This window comes from Bos indicus x Bos taurus, chromosome 3, assembly GCF_003369695.1.
Source record: "Bos indicus x Bos taurus breed Angus x Brahman F1 hybrid chromosome 3, Bos_hybrid_MaternalHap_v2.0, whole genome shotgun sequence".
In the NCBI taxonomy this organism is placed as follows: domain Eukaryota; kingdom Metazoa; phylum Chordata; class Mammalia; order Artiodactyla; family Bovidae; genus Bos; species Bos indicus x Bos taurus.
This window is the reverse complement of record NC_040078.1, coordinates 103,620,934-103,636,960: the sequence shown is the minus strand read 5'-3', so window position 1 is coordinate 103,636,960 and position 16,027 is coordinate 103,620,934. Positions and strand designations below refer to the sequence as shown.

General features: G+C 55.8%; 1 protein-coding gene across 1 annotated transcript; it reads right to left on the bottom strand.

Annotated features, from left to right (window-relative positions):
• Positions 1-2,623: 2,623 nt before the first annotated feature.
• On the bottom strand, positions 2,624-10,250 carry CLDN19 (claudin 19). Its single transcript, XM_027537596.1, has 6 exons — positions 10,127-10,250; positions 8,705-9,453; positions 7,279-7,443; positions 7,086-7,170; positions 5,122-5,274; positions 2,624-4,407 (listed from the first exon to the last, which is right to left on the bottom strand). The coding sequence occupies exons 2-6, from the start codon at positions 8,925-8,927 to the stop codon at positions 4,359-4,361; spliced, it is 675 nt and encodes a 224-aa protein (XP_027393397.1). The 5' UTR covers positions 8,928-9,453; positions 10,127-10,250; the 3' UTR covers positions 2,624-4,358.
• Positions 10,251-16,027: the final 5,777 nt, after the last annotated feature.

Sequence of the window (16,027 nt, the reverse complement as noted above, 5' to 3'; positions counted from 1 at the left end):
ACCTCCAACTCTGATCCAACACCTCAAGAGTTATTCTAGTCTTCCCCCTTTCCAACTCTGTAAATCCATTCTCTCACAGTGAGAAGACTGGCTCCAATTACCTCCTGTGTATATACTTATTGGGGCTTCCCAGGTGATTCAGTGGTAAAGAATCCTCCTGCAGTGCAGGGGATGAGGGTTTGGTCCCTGGGTCAGGAAGAACCCCTGGAGAAGGAAATGGCAACCCACTCCAGTATTTTTGCCTGGGAAATCCCACGGACAGAGGAGCCTGGCGGGCTACAGGCCGTGGGGTCACAAGTCAGAGATGAATGAGCGACTGCTGCTGCTGCTGCTGCTGCTGCTAAGTCACTTCAGTCGTGTCCGACTCTGTGCAACCCCATAGATGGCAGCCCACTAGGCTCCTCTGTCCCCGGGATTCTCCAGGCAAGAATACTGGAGTGGGTAAACAATGACAAATTTACTTATTTGTTCAATCCCTTTATATGTAACCAATCTCCAAACCCTCCAACCAAGGGCTCTTCAGCTCTGTGGCAACCACATGGGCTACCAACACGGAGAGGGAGCAGCAGGGCTTCAGGTTTGACTCTCTGACTCCATAGCATTGTGTCAGTCCTCTGATGCTCTCAAGAATTGATTAACCTTTCCTTAATAATTTTTTTCTTTTTAAAAAAATTTTACTGAAGTACAGTTGATTTATAGTTGATGTACAGTACCCTGGAGAAGGAACTAATAATACCCACTCCTGTATTGTGGCCTGGAGAATTCCAAGGACAGTATAGTCAATGGGGTCTCAAAGAGTCGGACACGACTGAGCAACTTTCACTCACTCTCGGTTGATTTACAATGTAATGTTAATTTCTGCTATTCCGCAAAGTGATTGTTTCCTCCACATTTCTACTTTTTTTAAACAAGAATATATAGTATCCAGAATAAAATTGCCTGCAATATTCTCATAAATTGAACTAAGTATTAGTTTTGTGTGCTCTCTGAGGAGAGGTGGTCAGGAAGCACTTCTCTGGGTGTTGTCCATTCTTATGTCCAGTTTGGCCTGGATCAGGTTTAGTTGTGCTCCCCACAATCGTCCCAACTCTAGACAAAATCTTAAATTGAACCACTTTCATTATATCCAGTTATTCAATGGTAGCTCAGTTGAAATTCTCATCCAGAAAAGGAGAAGCCACACACAGCTCTCACTAGCCTACACTTGCCTTTCCGAAATGCTCCAGAATCACCCAGAGATCTCCTGAAAATGCTGAGTCTGTTTCTCCTAGTCTGGAGTGGAGCCTGAAATTCTGCACTTCTAACAAGGTTTTGGGTGATGTGATGCTTGTGGCCGGAAGACTCTGCTTTGAGTGACAAGAGTCTTCATCACCTTTATTCCAATGGAAAGTATAAAAATTACAAACCAGCAAAACTCAGATGTATTTTTAACCTTTTGATTTTTTTTTCATTTTCAAATGCACAGAGAAGAACAGAGTGAACCCCTAAGTACCACTGGCATTTACCAGTCTTATTTTATAATCCCCTGCCTCTGACTTTTCTATTCCTAGAGTTTTTTAAAGAAAACCCAACCATTACATTGTTTCAATGTGCACTTCTGACAGACAAGGCTTAAAAATGATAACCAGTGTCATTATCACATAAAATGAATAATATATAACACAAAGTTAACCATAATTCCTTGACATCATCTAATACTCAGTTCCTATCTATACTCTCAGATGCAGGCAATAGATGAGGTCTGGTCAGATACTCCAGCACCTGGTTCACACCCCTTAGCTGAACATCTGTTACCATGGTACTCAGGATTTCCTTCGAGGCTGAGGGCACAGATATATCCCTCCCCAAACCATCTTTTATGGCCTGCCAATTTCATTCTTAGCTTCTCTGATGGCTCAGACGATCAAGAATCTGCCTGCAATGCAGGAGACCTGGGTTTGATCCCTGAGTCAGGAAGATCCCCTGGAAAAGGGAATGGCAACCCACTCCAGTAATTCTTGGCTGGAGAATTCTATGGACGGAAGAACCTGGAGGGCTTCAGTCCATGGGGTTGCAAAGAGTCAGACACAACTGAGCAACTAACACTTAATTTCATCCTTGAAAGAACTCCGCTAGTAAAATAATAACAGAAACCTACCTGGGTCTCCTCTCAGTCCTCTAGCCTTGTGGCTGGGGTAGGAAACAGGAGGCCTGGACAGTGGACCCTGTCACAGGTTGGCAGACTGTGATGTGAAGGTGACTGTGATGTAAACATTTGAAAGAGAAGAGGCCTGGGGGGATCAGGCTTCCCACGCTCTTCTAGCTGCAAACTCCGAACTCTTCCCAGACATCCACCCATTGCCAGGACCCACTGGGTTGTGAGCGGTCGTCTGACTCTCCACCTGTCCAGTCTTTGGCTCTGGGCACAAAAGACTTCCCTTTACAAAGGATCACACTGAATTTTGCTCCTGCCCGGCTGTAGGGCCACCGGCTGGCCTGGTGCTTGTCTCCCTCACAGCCCATCCCTGAAGCAGCCAGCACACTCTATCCCAACATTTTCCTACCAAGTCCCAAGCCTCTGGTGGCCCCTGAACCACAAGAGATAACACATGGCTGTGTGTGACAGAAGTCACACTCAAAACCGTTTCAGTGGAAAGGGTTTTATTTATTCACTGGGAGGGTGTGGTGTTCTCACGGAACGGCCTGGTCTCAGGAAAGGCAGAGGGAGAGGGGCTTCCTGGTCTCAGGAAAGGCAGAGGGAGAGGGGCTTCCTTTCGTCTTTCTCGCCTCTTGTTTTACCTGCCTTTCGAGACTGCCTCAGAGGGGCAAGAAATGTGGCTGTCACAGCCCCGAGCTTCACAGAAGCTCTGAGGCCTCACAGAAGTGCCCTCAGTGTGCTGACCTTTGGTGCCCAGGTCCGCCACATGGCCACCTCAAGTCCATTAAGTTGGGATGCCTAGAGGCGGCGGGGAGGGCTGGACATCAGCTCCCCAGGTGACTTGAATGTGCGAGCAGAGCCAAGAACCCCTACGTTACAGTGTCAGGCACCCAGAGGGACTCTGCCATAGCTCTCGTTCACCTCTCACCTCGTTTGAGAGGCAGGGCTCTAGTGAACCCATTTAGGCGCAGCCACCCACCCCTTCTAGCCCTCAGGCGCACCCCTGTAGGCGCAGCTGCTGCCACGCCTGGCCGCCCGTGGACAATCCCACAGCAGCTCTGCCGTCTGCTTCTCCCCTCCCTTCTGCGGGAGCCGGATGGTCATCTCGTCTGACTTCACCTCTCAGGGGCATGTCAGGGGGAGACGGTTGAGCTGTGTCCTTGGGATCTTGACTGGGTAGGAGATGTCACTGGATGGGTGGTGGAGAAAGCCAGAAGAGAACTGGCTAAGGAGGGCAGGAGAAGGCAAGAGACAGTTCTTTCTGAGAGCTGTGGTCAGCTCCTTCTGGTTGGGAGAGACAGAGGGCAGAGGCCAGAGAGAGACCCAGGGTCCCGGGAGGACGTCTAGGGTGGGCAACACCTGAGCATGAGGGCAAGGGCTCATTTTCCCTACATTCCTTTGAGGACGTCTCTTGCGTCTATTGGAAAAGGAAATGGCAACCCACTCCAGTGTTCCTGCCTGAAAAATCCTATGACAGAGGAGCCTGGCGGCCTACAGTCCAAGGGGTACCAAAGAGTGGGACACGACTGAGCGACTAAGCCGTGCACACACTTGCTTCTATACTAAGGAGGTGATAACTGTACTTCCAAGACCCAAAGCCCTTCCAGCTCTGCCCACAGCCCTGTGTGAGGCCACAGCTCCAGCCACTGCCTCAAGCAGCCTCAGGCTGCCCCTCCCTACTCTGGTTCCAGGGCAGAAACAGTGGGGTCTCAGCAGACTGGAGAGGAAGAGGGGTGTGGGTGTGGGAGAGGTGGCAGCACTGGGCTGGGAGCAGAGTTTCCGCCACTCCTGCAAGGCCCTACCGTCCTTCCCTCAGGCACTTCTCCAGGCAGCCAGCTCCTGGAGGGCTCTCAGTGGGCTCTCACCCAGCTCTGACCCTCAGCTCCAAGTGAGAGGGCCTCCCTGGGATCACCCCCTTTCCCAGGAGGGCTCCAGGACAGCCAGAGCAGCAGGGCTGCGTCTCTGACCAAGGAGGTGCTGGTGCCAACCTAAGGACGGTCAGGGAGGATCCTGCTCAGCTCGCATGTGCTGTGTAACGCTTACTGGACCTGTCTCCCCGTCTTTGTGCCCAAGGAGCCCAGGGTCCAGCTCTGCCGTACCAGAGACGGATCAAATGACACCACACTCGGAGCTGGATGTTCACTTTTCTTTCCAAAAAAAATATCAAGCCCATAGTCTAGGTGTGGCAAGGCGGGGCAGAGCCAGGCTGGGGACCTGGACTTTACACACCCAGGGGGCCCTTGGTGGAGGCGGACAATTTAACAACTGGTCTGAAAGTCAAAAGAGAGGAGAGCTAGTTAGTGGGGTGAGCAGAGGGCAGCGGGGCTGGGGCAGGGGCTGTGGGGTTCAGGCCCAGACCCAGGGACTGGCAAGTGCAATTCACAGCAGCCCTGCAGCGGGAGCCCATTTCTGGGGCAGGGGTGACATGGCCTCGCTCAGCCATCTGTGTGAGTGTCCACACAGCTCCAGGCATACTGGAAGACCTGAATTCAGAGGCAGCAGGGCCACGCCTCCTGGTCTCTCTGAACCCACTTCCTTGTGTGTGTAATCGGGGACAAGTGTCATCCTGACGTTACTTCCTTCCTGGGGTTGTGAGAAGCCCCGTGGGCCAGGGGGACAATGGGCTCTGGCCACCTCCAGGGCGTCTTTATTGCTGCGTCCTCCAGGCCCAGCACAGAGTAGTCACTCACTCAACCAGCGGATGAGTAAATAAGTGGCCATGAAAGGAACTGCAGCTGGCTGGGGTGTGGACAGGTCCCTGCTTGTACCTGGCCCTGGCCCTGGCCCCAGCAGCACAGGAGGGCTGAGGCCTGCCTCCTGCCTCTCTCTGAATGTCTGGGTCTAAGTCTCAGAACGCAGACTGGGTGCCTAGGTTGGGGACAAGCTGCTCAGAGCCCTAACCGACCTGGGGGACCCCCCGAGCCCTCCTGGCCCCACCCGGGGTGCTGCACAGGCCGGCGGGTGCTGGGCAGGCTCAGACGTACTCTCGGGCAGCCGTGGAGGGGCCTGGCCGGTAGGGCTGCGGGCTGTTGTTGGCTCGTTCCGGCTCCGGACACGTGCAGCAGAGGAAGGAGCCGCCCAGCAGGGCCAGGCCGGCGGCCGCCCAGCCCACAAACAGGGCTGGGCCGAACTCGTACCTGCGAGGGGTGGAGGACACCATCAGGTGTGACTGTGCCTACCCCCGCCCCGCCCCGACCTCCCCCGGGGGCCTCCCAGCCTCTGCCTGGCAGAGCGGAGGGTGGGCAGGGCGTGGGGAGCGGAGGCTGGGGCCTCACAAGCCTCCTTGGGCTCTCTGGGGAAGCTGGGGTGAACCCACATCTGAGGAAGTTGGGATGAACGCACATCCTTTCTTCAGCCCCTGTCGCAGCACATCAACACCACAGACCCAGAGTGACCCAGGCCCAGGCTGGTCTGCTCCGTGCAACCTCGGGCCTCTTTCCTCCTCTGGCCAGTGCAAGGTGGGGTGTGTGTGGCTGGGGAGGGGGGTGGGGGGGAGGGGGAGCGGGGGTCAGGGAGGGGAGGAACGGGGCAGTCCAGCCACCTCTCTTGGTCATGGTCTGGCCCACGGAACTCGCCACTGGGCTCTCACTGCCCTCTGGGGAAGGCCAGACTCCTCCGCCTTTTCCATCTGGCACTCCAGCCTCTCCACCCCTAGACTAGGTGGGACAGCCCGGCGTCCCCTCTGCAGCCACCTTTGGTTCCGAGGCGCCCCCTGCTGGAGTGTCCCCTACCTGCGTCCCCTCTGCCTCCCGGACCCAGTGTAGATACCACCTCCTCCAGCAGCTTTCCCTGACCGCTTTGCTCGCCACCTGGCACTGACTCTCACATGGTGGCTGATCAGTTCCTTGCTTGTCTGGCTCCCTGGGGAGCACCTTAAGGGCAGACAGCACCGGATTCATCTATGTCCCCAGGGCCCAGCACAGGGCCTGCGATTCGGGCAACCTTGAGGAATGCTGAAGGAACAGGCTGAGTGTCAGCCTGGCGTCTCTGAGCTGCTCTACCTCTTGCTTCGCAGGTTTTTGTGGTTACAGCTGCCAGCCTCGGGGATTGAACCTCATCCTGAAGTCTCCTTTTCCTCCCCTCTCCATATTGCTGCCTCCTCCAGGGAGCCCTCCAGACTGCAATGACCCAGCCATCTCTCCTCATCCTCCACCCCAGGCCTCAAGGTCTGTTGGGATATCTGGGGTTGAGACTGTCCCATTCTCTGCTCCTGGCAGAGCTGAGAGGTAAGGGGAGGGGCCAGTCCCTTCACAGAGCCCCTTATTTGGCCCCCACACCTTGACCTTACAAGTCCTGACCATTTTAGCCTCTAAGTATCTCTGCCCCTCAGCCCTAAGCCCTCTGCTCCAGACCTCTACAACAGAACCTTACTGGCCTTGCCCACTCCCCATCATTCTCACACCACAGCCAGAGGGATTGTCCTGCCTTCCACCCCTGGAGGGGGAAAAGAAAGCTTCCTATGGCTGCAAGGGCCTCTGCCATCTTCCCTTAAGACTTTTCCAACCTCATCTCTTTGGCTCAAAGTCATTGTGCCTCCTACAGAAATAAGAACCCAGGCACTGTGCTAGGTCCCTTACCTGCACCATCTCACAGAACCCTCACAACCACACTAAGCTGTGTCCCTGGTCCTAGTTGCATGTTCCAGGGCAGGAAATCAGACACGGAAAGATTAAGGAACTTGCCAGTCAGACAGACAGCCTGTGTGGAGCTGGGATTTAAATCAAGAGCCAGGGCATTACCCCTTGGGGTGGCTTCCATAGGCCTCCCGCCCCGTTGGAGGGCCCAGCCACATGCTGTCTGCTCCCCACACCAAAGAACTTCTCAGAGACAGCTCCTGGGGCCTGTCCCTTGTTTCCCCTCCGGGCACCCTGCTGGACGAAGGCCAGTGGCCTCAGAGAAGGTGGAGCGAGAGGCCCAGCCATGGCTCAAGCCATGTCCTGGCACTCACCTGGCGTTGACAGGTGTGCTGGGGTTGAAGAACTCCTGGGTCACCAGGGTGGCATACCATGAGACGGCCGTCAAAGTGCAGAGGCCTAAGGACAGGGGAGGGAGGTCTCAGCTCTGCTCCGGCCCCCAGATGGCCAGCCAGCATGGGGCTACTTGCTACGGTCAAGATGGTGGGGGAGGAGCTGGGCACTTACCCGCCAGGAGGAAGAGGGCACCCCCAGCGATGGCGACACGGCCCTTGGCGATGGGGTTGCTGTCTCCGACCCGGGTGCACTTCATGCCGACGACACTGAGGACCATGGCCACGAAGCCCAGGAGCACAGCCACCACCATCAGGGCTCGTGCTGACTGGATGTGACCTGGGTGGAGCGGGAGGGACTGAGCCGGGGGTGGGAGAAGTAGGCGGGTGGGAGGAGCCCAAGATGGGGGTGCCTGGAGCTGAAGTTGGAGGTGCTACTTGCGTAGGTTTGAGGGGATGGGGAGGGTGTGAGAGCAGGGTGTGGAGCTGAGCCACACCAGTGAACTCCACCACTCACTCTCGCTTGCGGGGTCCTTGGGATAGTGTGTGGTGATGGGGGGCATGAGTTCTCCCATCTGCTGCTTTCTGACCAGGCGACCCCTTGGGGCCTGGCACAGCCCTCGCAGGCAGTGGGGTTGGGAGGCAGCTTCTCCTGGGGCCTTTCAGATCCGGCAGAAGGAGGAGCTGAGGGATCTGACTCTGGTCACCTTTCCCTCTGCCCCTTGAGTCACCCATGGTAGCTGGATGCCTGCTGCTGGGGTCAGTCCCGGGCCCAGGGGCAGCTCAGGGGATCTGGGTCCCTGATGGAGGCCAGATGACCTGTCTGGTCTGCAGTGGCGGGGGCCATGTGACAGTAGCCTGGCTCAGGCCTGTGGGGCCCTGGGCAGAGGGCGGTGGGTGGGCTCCCAGCCAGGGTAGAGCTATATAGTGGTATCTGTTTATGAGCCAACTTGTCAGACTCAGTCGCACACCTCAGGAGGAGGAGAACTGCCTGCCTACTCAGGTGCCTGTGTGTGGACGTGCGTGTACATGCACACGCTTGTGTGTGTGTTAGTCATGTCTGACTCTGAGACCCCATGGACTGCAGCATGCAGGCTTCCCTGTCCCTCACCATCTCCGGGAGTTTCTCAAGTTCATGTCCCTTGAATCGGTGTGTGTGTGTGTAGGTGCACCCGAGTGCCCGCACACTTGTCTACGTGGCAGGACTGACAAGTAGATATGTGCACACGTGTGTCTGCACAGAGTGTGGGGAGAAACAGAGGGAGGGGTCTTGACCGAGCCCCTCTGAGTGCCGGCAGTCATCTCCTCCGACCCTCCCAGAGTCCTGCCAGAGTCCTAGTCCTCCCCTTTCCAGATGAGGACATAGAGGGTCAGGGACTCCTTCAAGGCTGCAGTGGCAGAGCCGGCATGTGGACCCACAGTTGCTAGAACCTAGAACCCCTGTTCCCGGACAGGGGACAGGCTGACCTGGCTCTTCACGAGTGCACGGGCTCAGGGGCTGGCGAGTGCAGCCCAGGGCAGATGGCAGACTGTGGGAAAGCCTGCTCCGGGCCCCCCACCCCCACTTCCCACCTCCCCATCCCAGAGGGCATGAGGCCTACCTTCCAGGGCGAGCAGCGAGTCATAAAGCTTGCACTGCACCTGACCGGTGCTCTGGGAGGCGCAGGACATCCAGAGCCCTTCATAGAGGCCCACGGCGGTGATGATAGCGTCTCCCGCGTAGGAGGACTGCTTCCACTGCGGCAGGGCTGTGCTGGCGATGATGCCCACCCAGCCACCCATAGCCAGGAAGTAGCCCAGGAGCTGAAGGCCGGAGTTGGCCATGGCCAAGGGAGGGGACTGGGGGTTCCAGGGCTCAGGGCTGGGCCAGGATCCCTGGGGGGGCCGAGATCATGGCCAGGTGACAGGAGCAGCAGGGTGGGAGGGTGGGTGAAGCAAGTGGTCAGAGGCTGAAGAGGAGAGGCGGCAGCCCTGCAGTGGCAGCAGCAAAGGCAGCAGATCCAGGCTCTAGAATGCAGGGGGAGGCCCAAGCTGGAAAGGCCAGGGGCCCGCCCACAGTAGCCGCCTAAGCCAGGGCAAGGTCCCCAGCAAAGCTCCTCCTGCCCAGCCCCCTGGGGTGGGGGGTGGGGTGGGGCGTGGCCAAGGTGGGTTCCCCTCCCCAGGGATAGAGAAAGGAGGGGCTGGGAGGAGTGACCCAGGCTGGCTCTCAGGGCCTTTTCCCTAGGGGAACCCCTTTAGAAGCTGATACAAGTGCCCTAAATTTCTCATTCCTACCCCAAGCATCAGCCCTGAGATGATGGATGTTGCCATCACACAGTTGATCTGACCCTTGGGGTTTTCTGTCCCTTGCCTGTAGGATGGAAAGAGAATGGAATTCCAATTTACAGGCGGTAAGACTAGGGTTAGACATCAAGGAGAACTTTTTGGAGCAGGTTCTGAGGTCAGCTATGGAGAGACTGGGCTGGGGAGGGGATGTTGGGGAGAGAGGTCCTGGGTCCCTGGGACCATGTGTATCAAAAGAGGGGAGGGCCAGACTCACTCAAACAGGGGGTCTGTTTGAGATCTGAGGTTGGGGGCAGAAGAGAGACCTCATGAAGGCTGGGACAGAGCTGGCTGCCAGCCAGCCAGGAGCCTGGCAGGGAGGTGGGAGATATCACCAACCTTTGGCATCAGCCTGAAGGAGGGCAGACTGCTCAGGCTGCTAATCCCTTTGCTGGCTGGCTTAACACTCCTGCTGGGGCCTGAGGCACCAGGCCCTGGCCCCTAGCTCCAGAACAGCCTGGTGGGGAGCAGTGGCCTCTGCACATTCCTGGGGTTCAGGTTGCCCCCTCTGAGAGGCCCCCTCCCCTCCTTTCTCCAGTCCCAGCTCAGCCCTCTGGAGCAAGGGAATGTTTAACTCTCGTCGACCTCATTAGCAATCCCCTCACGTTCAGTTCGGCTCCCCAGGCGTGGGTGCCGGGGAATGTCACAATCCTGTTCCTGCTCCCGCCAGCCCCCACCCTCGCCCCCGCACCCGCTCCTACCCAAGCGTCCCACTCGCCTCGCCTTTCCCCATGCTGCGCTGGGGGAAGGCAGGGTCCTGCCGCCGACCCTGGGCTCCAGGCACCCTCCACCCAGAACCCCTCCGCAGGGGCAGCCCCGCCCGCTCCCTCGCATTCTTCACGTGGCTATGCAAACGAGAGGGTGCCAGGCTCTGCAGACAATGCTGCCCTGTGAGCCCGCCGGGGCGTGGGCCCTGTTATGGCCCGCGGCCCCGCGCCTGCCAGCTGGGGGAGGGGCCTGCCCTCAAGGGGGCGGTGGGAGCTGCTGGGCCTGTGGTTCCCTATACTGTTCCCCCCACCCCCTCATCTCCCACCGCGGTCCTCAGATCTGGAAAGTCCCGAGCCACGTGGATCTGGCTGTCCTGGGGCCGCCTGTGAGTCCCCCAAAGCTAGCCGGGCCTAGAGCCATGGTACAGTCAGTCCCTAATTCCGATCCCTCCACCACAGGCAGCGAGAGAAGGATGTAGAGGAGCAGGGGACTCCTGGCGCCCAGAGTGGAAACTCCGGGCAAGGGTTTCTAGGCCTTATCCCTCTATTCGTAGACAACCCCTCACACGATGGGCGCCCCTTCACGGATAAGGAACCGAGACTGAGAGAGGTGACCTACCCCAAGCTAGGAAGCCGGGGTCAGGGTGCTTTCCTATCAGATCTGTCTAGTCCACACCCTACCTTTCTTGCAGCACCAGGAGGAACGGGCCTGAGCTGGCTGGCTGGCTGTGGAGCCTGTGTCCTCACCTCTAAATCATGGAATTAGATTCATGAAATCTAATTAGCTTCATGGAATCACCCAGAGAGCTGCCCAGTGTTTGAGAGAGTGCGGACTGCCTGCATGGGGCTGCCACTCAGCAGTTATTCATTCCTGAAGGACTGACTGCCCTCTCCCGGCTGGGCTTGGCTTCTCCCAGCCTTTGTTGTTAGGTTGCTAAGCCATGTCCAGCTCTTTGTGACCCTATGGATTGTAGTCCTCCAAGCTTCTCTGTCCATGGGATTTTCTAGGCAAGAATACTGGAGTGGGTTGACATTTCCTCCCCTGGGGAATCTTCCACACCCAGGGATGGAACCTGTGTCTACTGTGTCTGCTGCAAGGCAGGTGGATTCTTCATGGCTGAGCCACCAGGGAAGCCCTCTTCCAGCCTGATGCAGGGCTTCCTCTGTAAGGAGGATCCAGGAGTCATTCTGATCCCGAGTAGCACCTGAGTCAGGTCTCTGAGCCTTAGGATCCTCAAGGCCACACAGTCCGGGAGATCAGGGACTACAAGGCCCTCCACTGACAAATGAAAAGCTGAGAATCAGAGACAGGAAGCGAGATGCTTAGGGTCACCCAGCTGCACTCAGGAACTGCTCGCTCCTCCTGGCTAGGCCCCCCACCCCAAGCCCTCCCCACACTGGACCAGACCCACTTTATGATCCACAATGATGCTCACATCTCCCTTGGAAACTCTTATCCCTTCTGTTACTTGTGGTCTTGAGTCTGTTCTACCAAAACATTCTCTCCTACCCCAAAGGCCTTCCCTCACCCATGTCCCAAAGCCCTTTGGAATCCAGATCCTGCTTCTGGAGTTGAGTTCCCTAACCAGGCGCAGCTTCTCCACCCAGGGCTTCTGCAATTCCCATGGCCCCCTGCAGTCCAGCAACTCCCAGGCATGTGGGGAAAGCAACAAGGCTCAGGAACCCACCCCAGCCTCCATTAAGAGCTAACTAGAAACTTCCCTGGGGTATCACACTTCACTGTTTAAAAAGTGCTTTCACTTAAATTACAAGAAACTTAGGGATCCTAGCTTTATCTCTGCCACTGAAAAGCTGTGTGATGCTAGGCAAGTCCCTTTGCTTCTCTGGTTCTGGTCCTCAACCTGAAGAATAGAGACAATAGCATTCATCTGTCTGGGTCATGAGGGAGTTTAGAAGGATCAATATGGGTGAGAAGTGCTTCTGGAAAACATAATACGCCTGAAGAATTGTGGCTAATGAGGGCTCTGCCCCCTCCAGGGCGATCTCCCCCTCGTGCCCTCTCACCCTGGGTGCAGGTTGGCTGCCTTCTCACCCTGTGTGGCTGAAGACCCACTGCCCCTTCCTGCCTGGCAGTGCCTGGCGGGGCGGGTGCTTAGTAGGTAGATCTGTGGTGACCACTGACTGATGGGTGTGGAGATGACATTTCTGCCTCCCTCCCAGTGGAACACAGGAGCACCTCCCCCGGTCCTTTCCCCCTGCCAGTTAAGAGGGTCTGACTCAGTTGGTTGCCGTCCAGCACATTCTCTGCAGCCACCATCTGAAACGCTGGCGGCTCAGGTGGTGGTGCTGGCCAAACTCCCCCCAGCTTGGAGTCTGACTTTCCCGTGGAATCCCAGGCTTAAAATGGAGAGGACTTGCCCTAGGCGGCACAGCTAGAAAGCAGTGCCGCCAGCAGCGTGGCCACCCCAGTGTGACCCAGCAGGGTGGCCACCTCAGTGTCTCGCCCACTCCGGCAGGGTCGGGTGCTCTGATCTGGGATCCTTCATGTTCTTTGCATATTTCCTTTCACAGCACTTGGCTCATCGTTCCTTTGCCTCCTTCCCAAGGACTAAGAGATCTGCTGGCCCTACCACCAGCCTCATTTCTGTGTCCCACAACTAACTCAGGGCAAATAGATGGGGGAAAAGTGGAAACAATGACAGACTTTATTTCCTTGGGCTCCAAAATCACTGTGGACAGTAACTGCAGCCACGAAATTAAAAAGATGCTTTCTCCTTGAGAGAAAAGCTATGACAAACCTAGGCAGTGTATTAAAAAGCAGAGACAATGCTTTGCCAACAAAGGTCCATCTAGTCAAAGCTATAGCTTTTCCAGTAGTCATGTATGGGTGTGAGAGTTGGACCATGAAGAAGGCTGAGCACTGAAGAACTGATGTTTTAAACTGTGGTGCTGGGGAAGACTCCTGAGAGTCCCTTGGACAGCAAGGAGATCAAACCAGTCAATCCTAAAGGAAATCAACCCTGAATATTCATTGGAAGAACTGATACTGAAGCTCCAATCCTTTGGCCACCTGATGTGAAGAACTGACTCACTGAAAAGACCCTGATTCTGGGAAAGACTGAAGGCAGGAGGAGAAGGGGGTGGTGACAGAGGATGAGATGGTTGGATGGCATCGCTGACTCAATGAACATGAGTTTGAGCGAGCTCCAAATAGTGAAGGACAGGGGAGCCTGGCGTGCTGCAGCCCATGGGGTTGCAAAGAGTCGGACATGACTTAGCAACTAAACAACAACTAAACCAGGGTGAGGGTGTCTGGCAGTGCCCTCTTCTCCTCTCCAAACAGTCCTGAGCAATGGCTCTCTTTGGCACCCCTGCTGAGAGCTCTGCCAGCTGCCCAGAGTGTCGAGACAGACGTCTTCCATGTCCAGATCTTCCCTGAGTTTGCTGAGTTGCCTCGATCCCCTCTCATGCTCCTGTGGCTGCTCTCCCTTTACTTCAAGCAGCCTTCCCCAGTGCTGATCCACTTGTGTGCGTGTGTCACACACACAGGCCAAGCAATCTTAGCTTGGACCCTGCCATCACCTCCTGCTGCTGGCAGGACTCACCCACCGAACCATATGCACTTATTCCAGTTCTGTTGCCGCTGAAAACATCTGGCCTTTCATGCGCTACACTGAGACAGTCTGCTGTCTCTATGGTTTAGCATACTTTGAAATTGTGAAGTTCATCTGCCTTGAAGTGAAAACTCCTGGAAGACCACAATCAGGCTGATTAGTCTTCTGTAATGTTGAGTATCTCCTGTGTGTCAAGCGTCATGCCAGGCTCTCTATGAATATTCCCTCATTGATACTCTCAGCCATCCCAGGAGGTAAGGGCTATAATCTCATGTTATAGCCCTTGAGTGTGTGAGGAAACACACTCAAGAGATCACACAGCCGGAAGTGGTGGGAAGTGAAAGTCTTGTCCAGCTCAGCATGTGGATGAAGTTGCAGTTCTTTCCATTAACGTGGTCCTTTCCTCATTAGGCAAGGGGGTCATCCAAACAGGACACAGACCACCAATGACTAAAGGAATAGTGACTGTCCCTACAGGATGGTTCCCATAAGCAGACTGTCTCCCAACTTGAAAAACAACTGTTCCTTCATAGCTCCCTCCAGCTCCTCCTGCCCCCGAGTAAATTCCTGAGAAGAGTGGTCTGCGCCTGCCAGCACCACTCATTCTCCTCCCCTTCTCACTTGAAAGACGACTGAAACATCTCTTGCTAAAGTTCTCACTGATCTCCACGTCCATCCCCAAATTCAAAAGCGGGTTCCCGGTTCTTAGCTTGTTCAACCTCTCAGCAGCTTTAGACACTGCTCACCCCTCCTTCCTGAAACACTCTCATCGGCTTCCAGGACCAGACGTCTTGGCTCCCTGCTCACGGCTGGTCCTCGTGTCCTCTGTTGGACCCCACTGCCCTCCAGCTGCCTGCAGCCCGGCCCAGTCTTCTGACTCCTCTTCTGTCTACACTGACCTCAGTTTCCTGGCTTTGAACACCCACCATGTGCCGATGGCAACCTCCAAAATGTCAACTCCTACCTCCACCTCTCCCTGAACTCCAGATTCAGGAATCTTCTCCTTAACAGGCTCTTTAAACTTGAGCAAAACACACAAAACACATTTCAATGCCCATAACCCTCTTGTCTGCAGTCTGCCCAACATGGGAAAAAAAGTGGCTCCACTTCTGCAACTGTTCAGGCTAAATCCTTGTTGTTCCTTCTTATGCCAGCCAACCCATCAGTGACTCCTGTCGGCTCTACTTTAAAAAATTTTAAGAATATTTATCTACTTGGCTGTGCCAGGTTTTAGCTGTGGCACGTGGGATCTTAGTTCCCTGTTCAGGGATCAAACTCGGGTCCCCTACAAAGTTGGGAATGCAGGGTCTTAGCCACTGGACCCCCAGGGAAGTCCCTTTTGGTTCTACTTTGAAGAGATCCAGAACCTGACCTTTTCCACTGCCAACGCCCGATCCACACTGCCTCCATCTCTCCCCAGGGTCAATGCAGCAGCCTTTGCTATGCTCTCCTTGTCTCCATACTTGCTCTTGGAGCCCATTTTCCATGTACATTCTTCACTGAGGCCTTTAAAATGTAAGTCAGACGCCCCCAACCCCTGCTCAAAATCCTCCAAGGGCTCCTGTCCCACTGAGTCAAAGCCCAGGTGCTCCCTGTGGCCCCCGGGACCCTGACCTCACTGGCTGCTCTCCTTGCCCACTCTGTGCCCCCAGGTTGGCCTCCTTGTTGCTGGTCCCCACTTAGGGCCTAACCTGCTTTCTTATCTACCTCAAAGGCTCTCACACACACACACACGCTTATGTGTTTGTTACCTGTCTCCTTACTAAAGTACAAGCTCTACAAGGGCAGGGACTTGTTTTGTTTGCTTCCATGTTCCCAGCACCAGACACATAGCTGGTGCTCAATAAATAAACGTGGGTTAAATCAATAAATGGGCTCTCAGACTGCAGGTTCCCAACTCACGACCCCCCTGCCTCTCAAGCCCAGGGTGGGAGATGAGCCTGAGGCCAGAGGAGCTGAAGCGGTAGGTCTGTCACTGTCTCCTAGAGGTGTGCGTTGTCCTGCACATGGAGACCCTGAGGTCTGAGGACCCAGAGGCCAGGCAGCAGAGCAGGATGCATGTGGCTGACACGGGGGCACCACGCCAGGGCACTGCTGACCGATGCTGGCTGCCAGAGAAGGATTAAAGATAATCCTTGCCATCCACCCAGAGCGTTCCAGTTTACAAAATGCTGTCACATCCGATACCGCCTCTGGGCCACACAACTGCCCGGGAGGTGGGCAGACCAGGGATTATGGTCCCCCTCGTACATATGACAACCCCGAGGTCCCCAAGGTTAAGTGTCTGGCCTGAGGCTGCACAGGAAGTGGCCAAGCCAGG

Excerpts from the sequence above, each read along its gene's own strand:
- CLDN19 (XM_027537596.1), bottom strand. The coding sequence starts at position 8,927 with ATGGCCAACTCCGGCCTTCAGCTCCTGGGCTACTTCCTGGCTATGGGT. Across the intron at positions 7,444-8,704 it reads CTCGCTGCTCGCCCTGGAAG|GTCACATCCAGTCAGCACGA; the intron begins GTAGGCCTCATG and ends CGCTCCACCCAG. Across the intron at positions 4,408-5,121 it reads CCCTCCACGGCTGCCCGAGA|ACCAGTTGTTAAATTGTCCG; the intron begins GTACGTCTGAGC and ends TTTGACTTTCAG.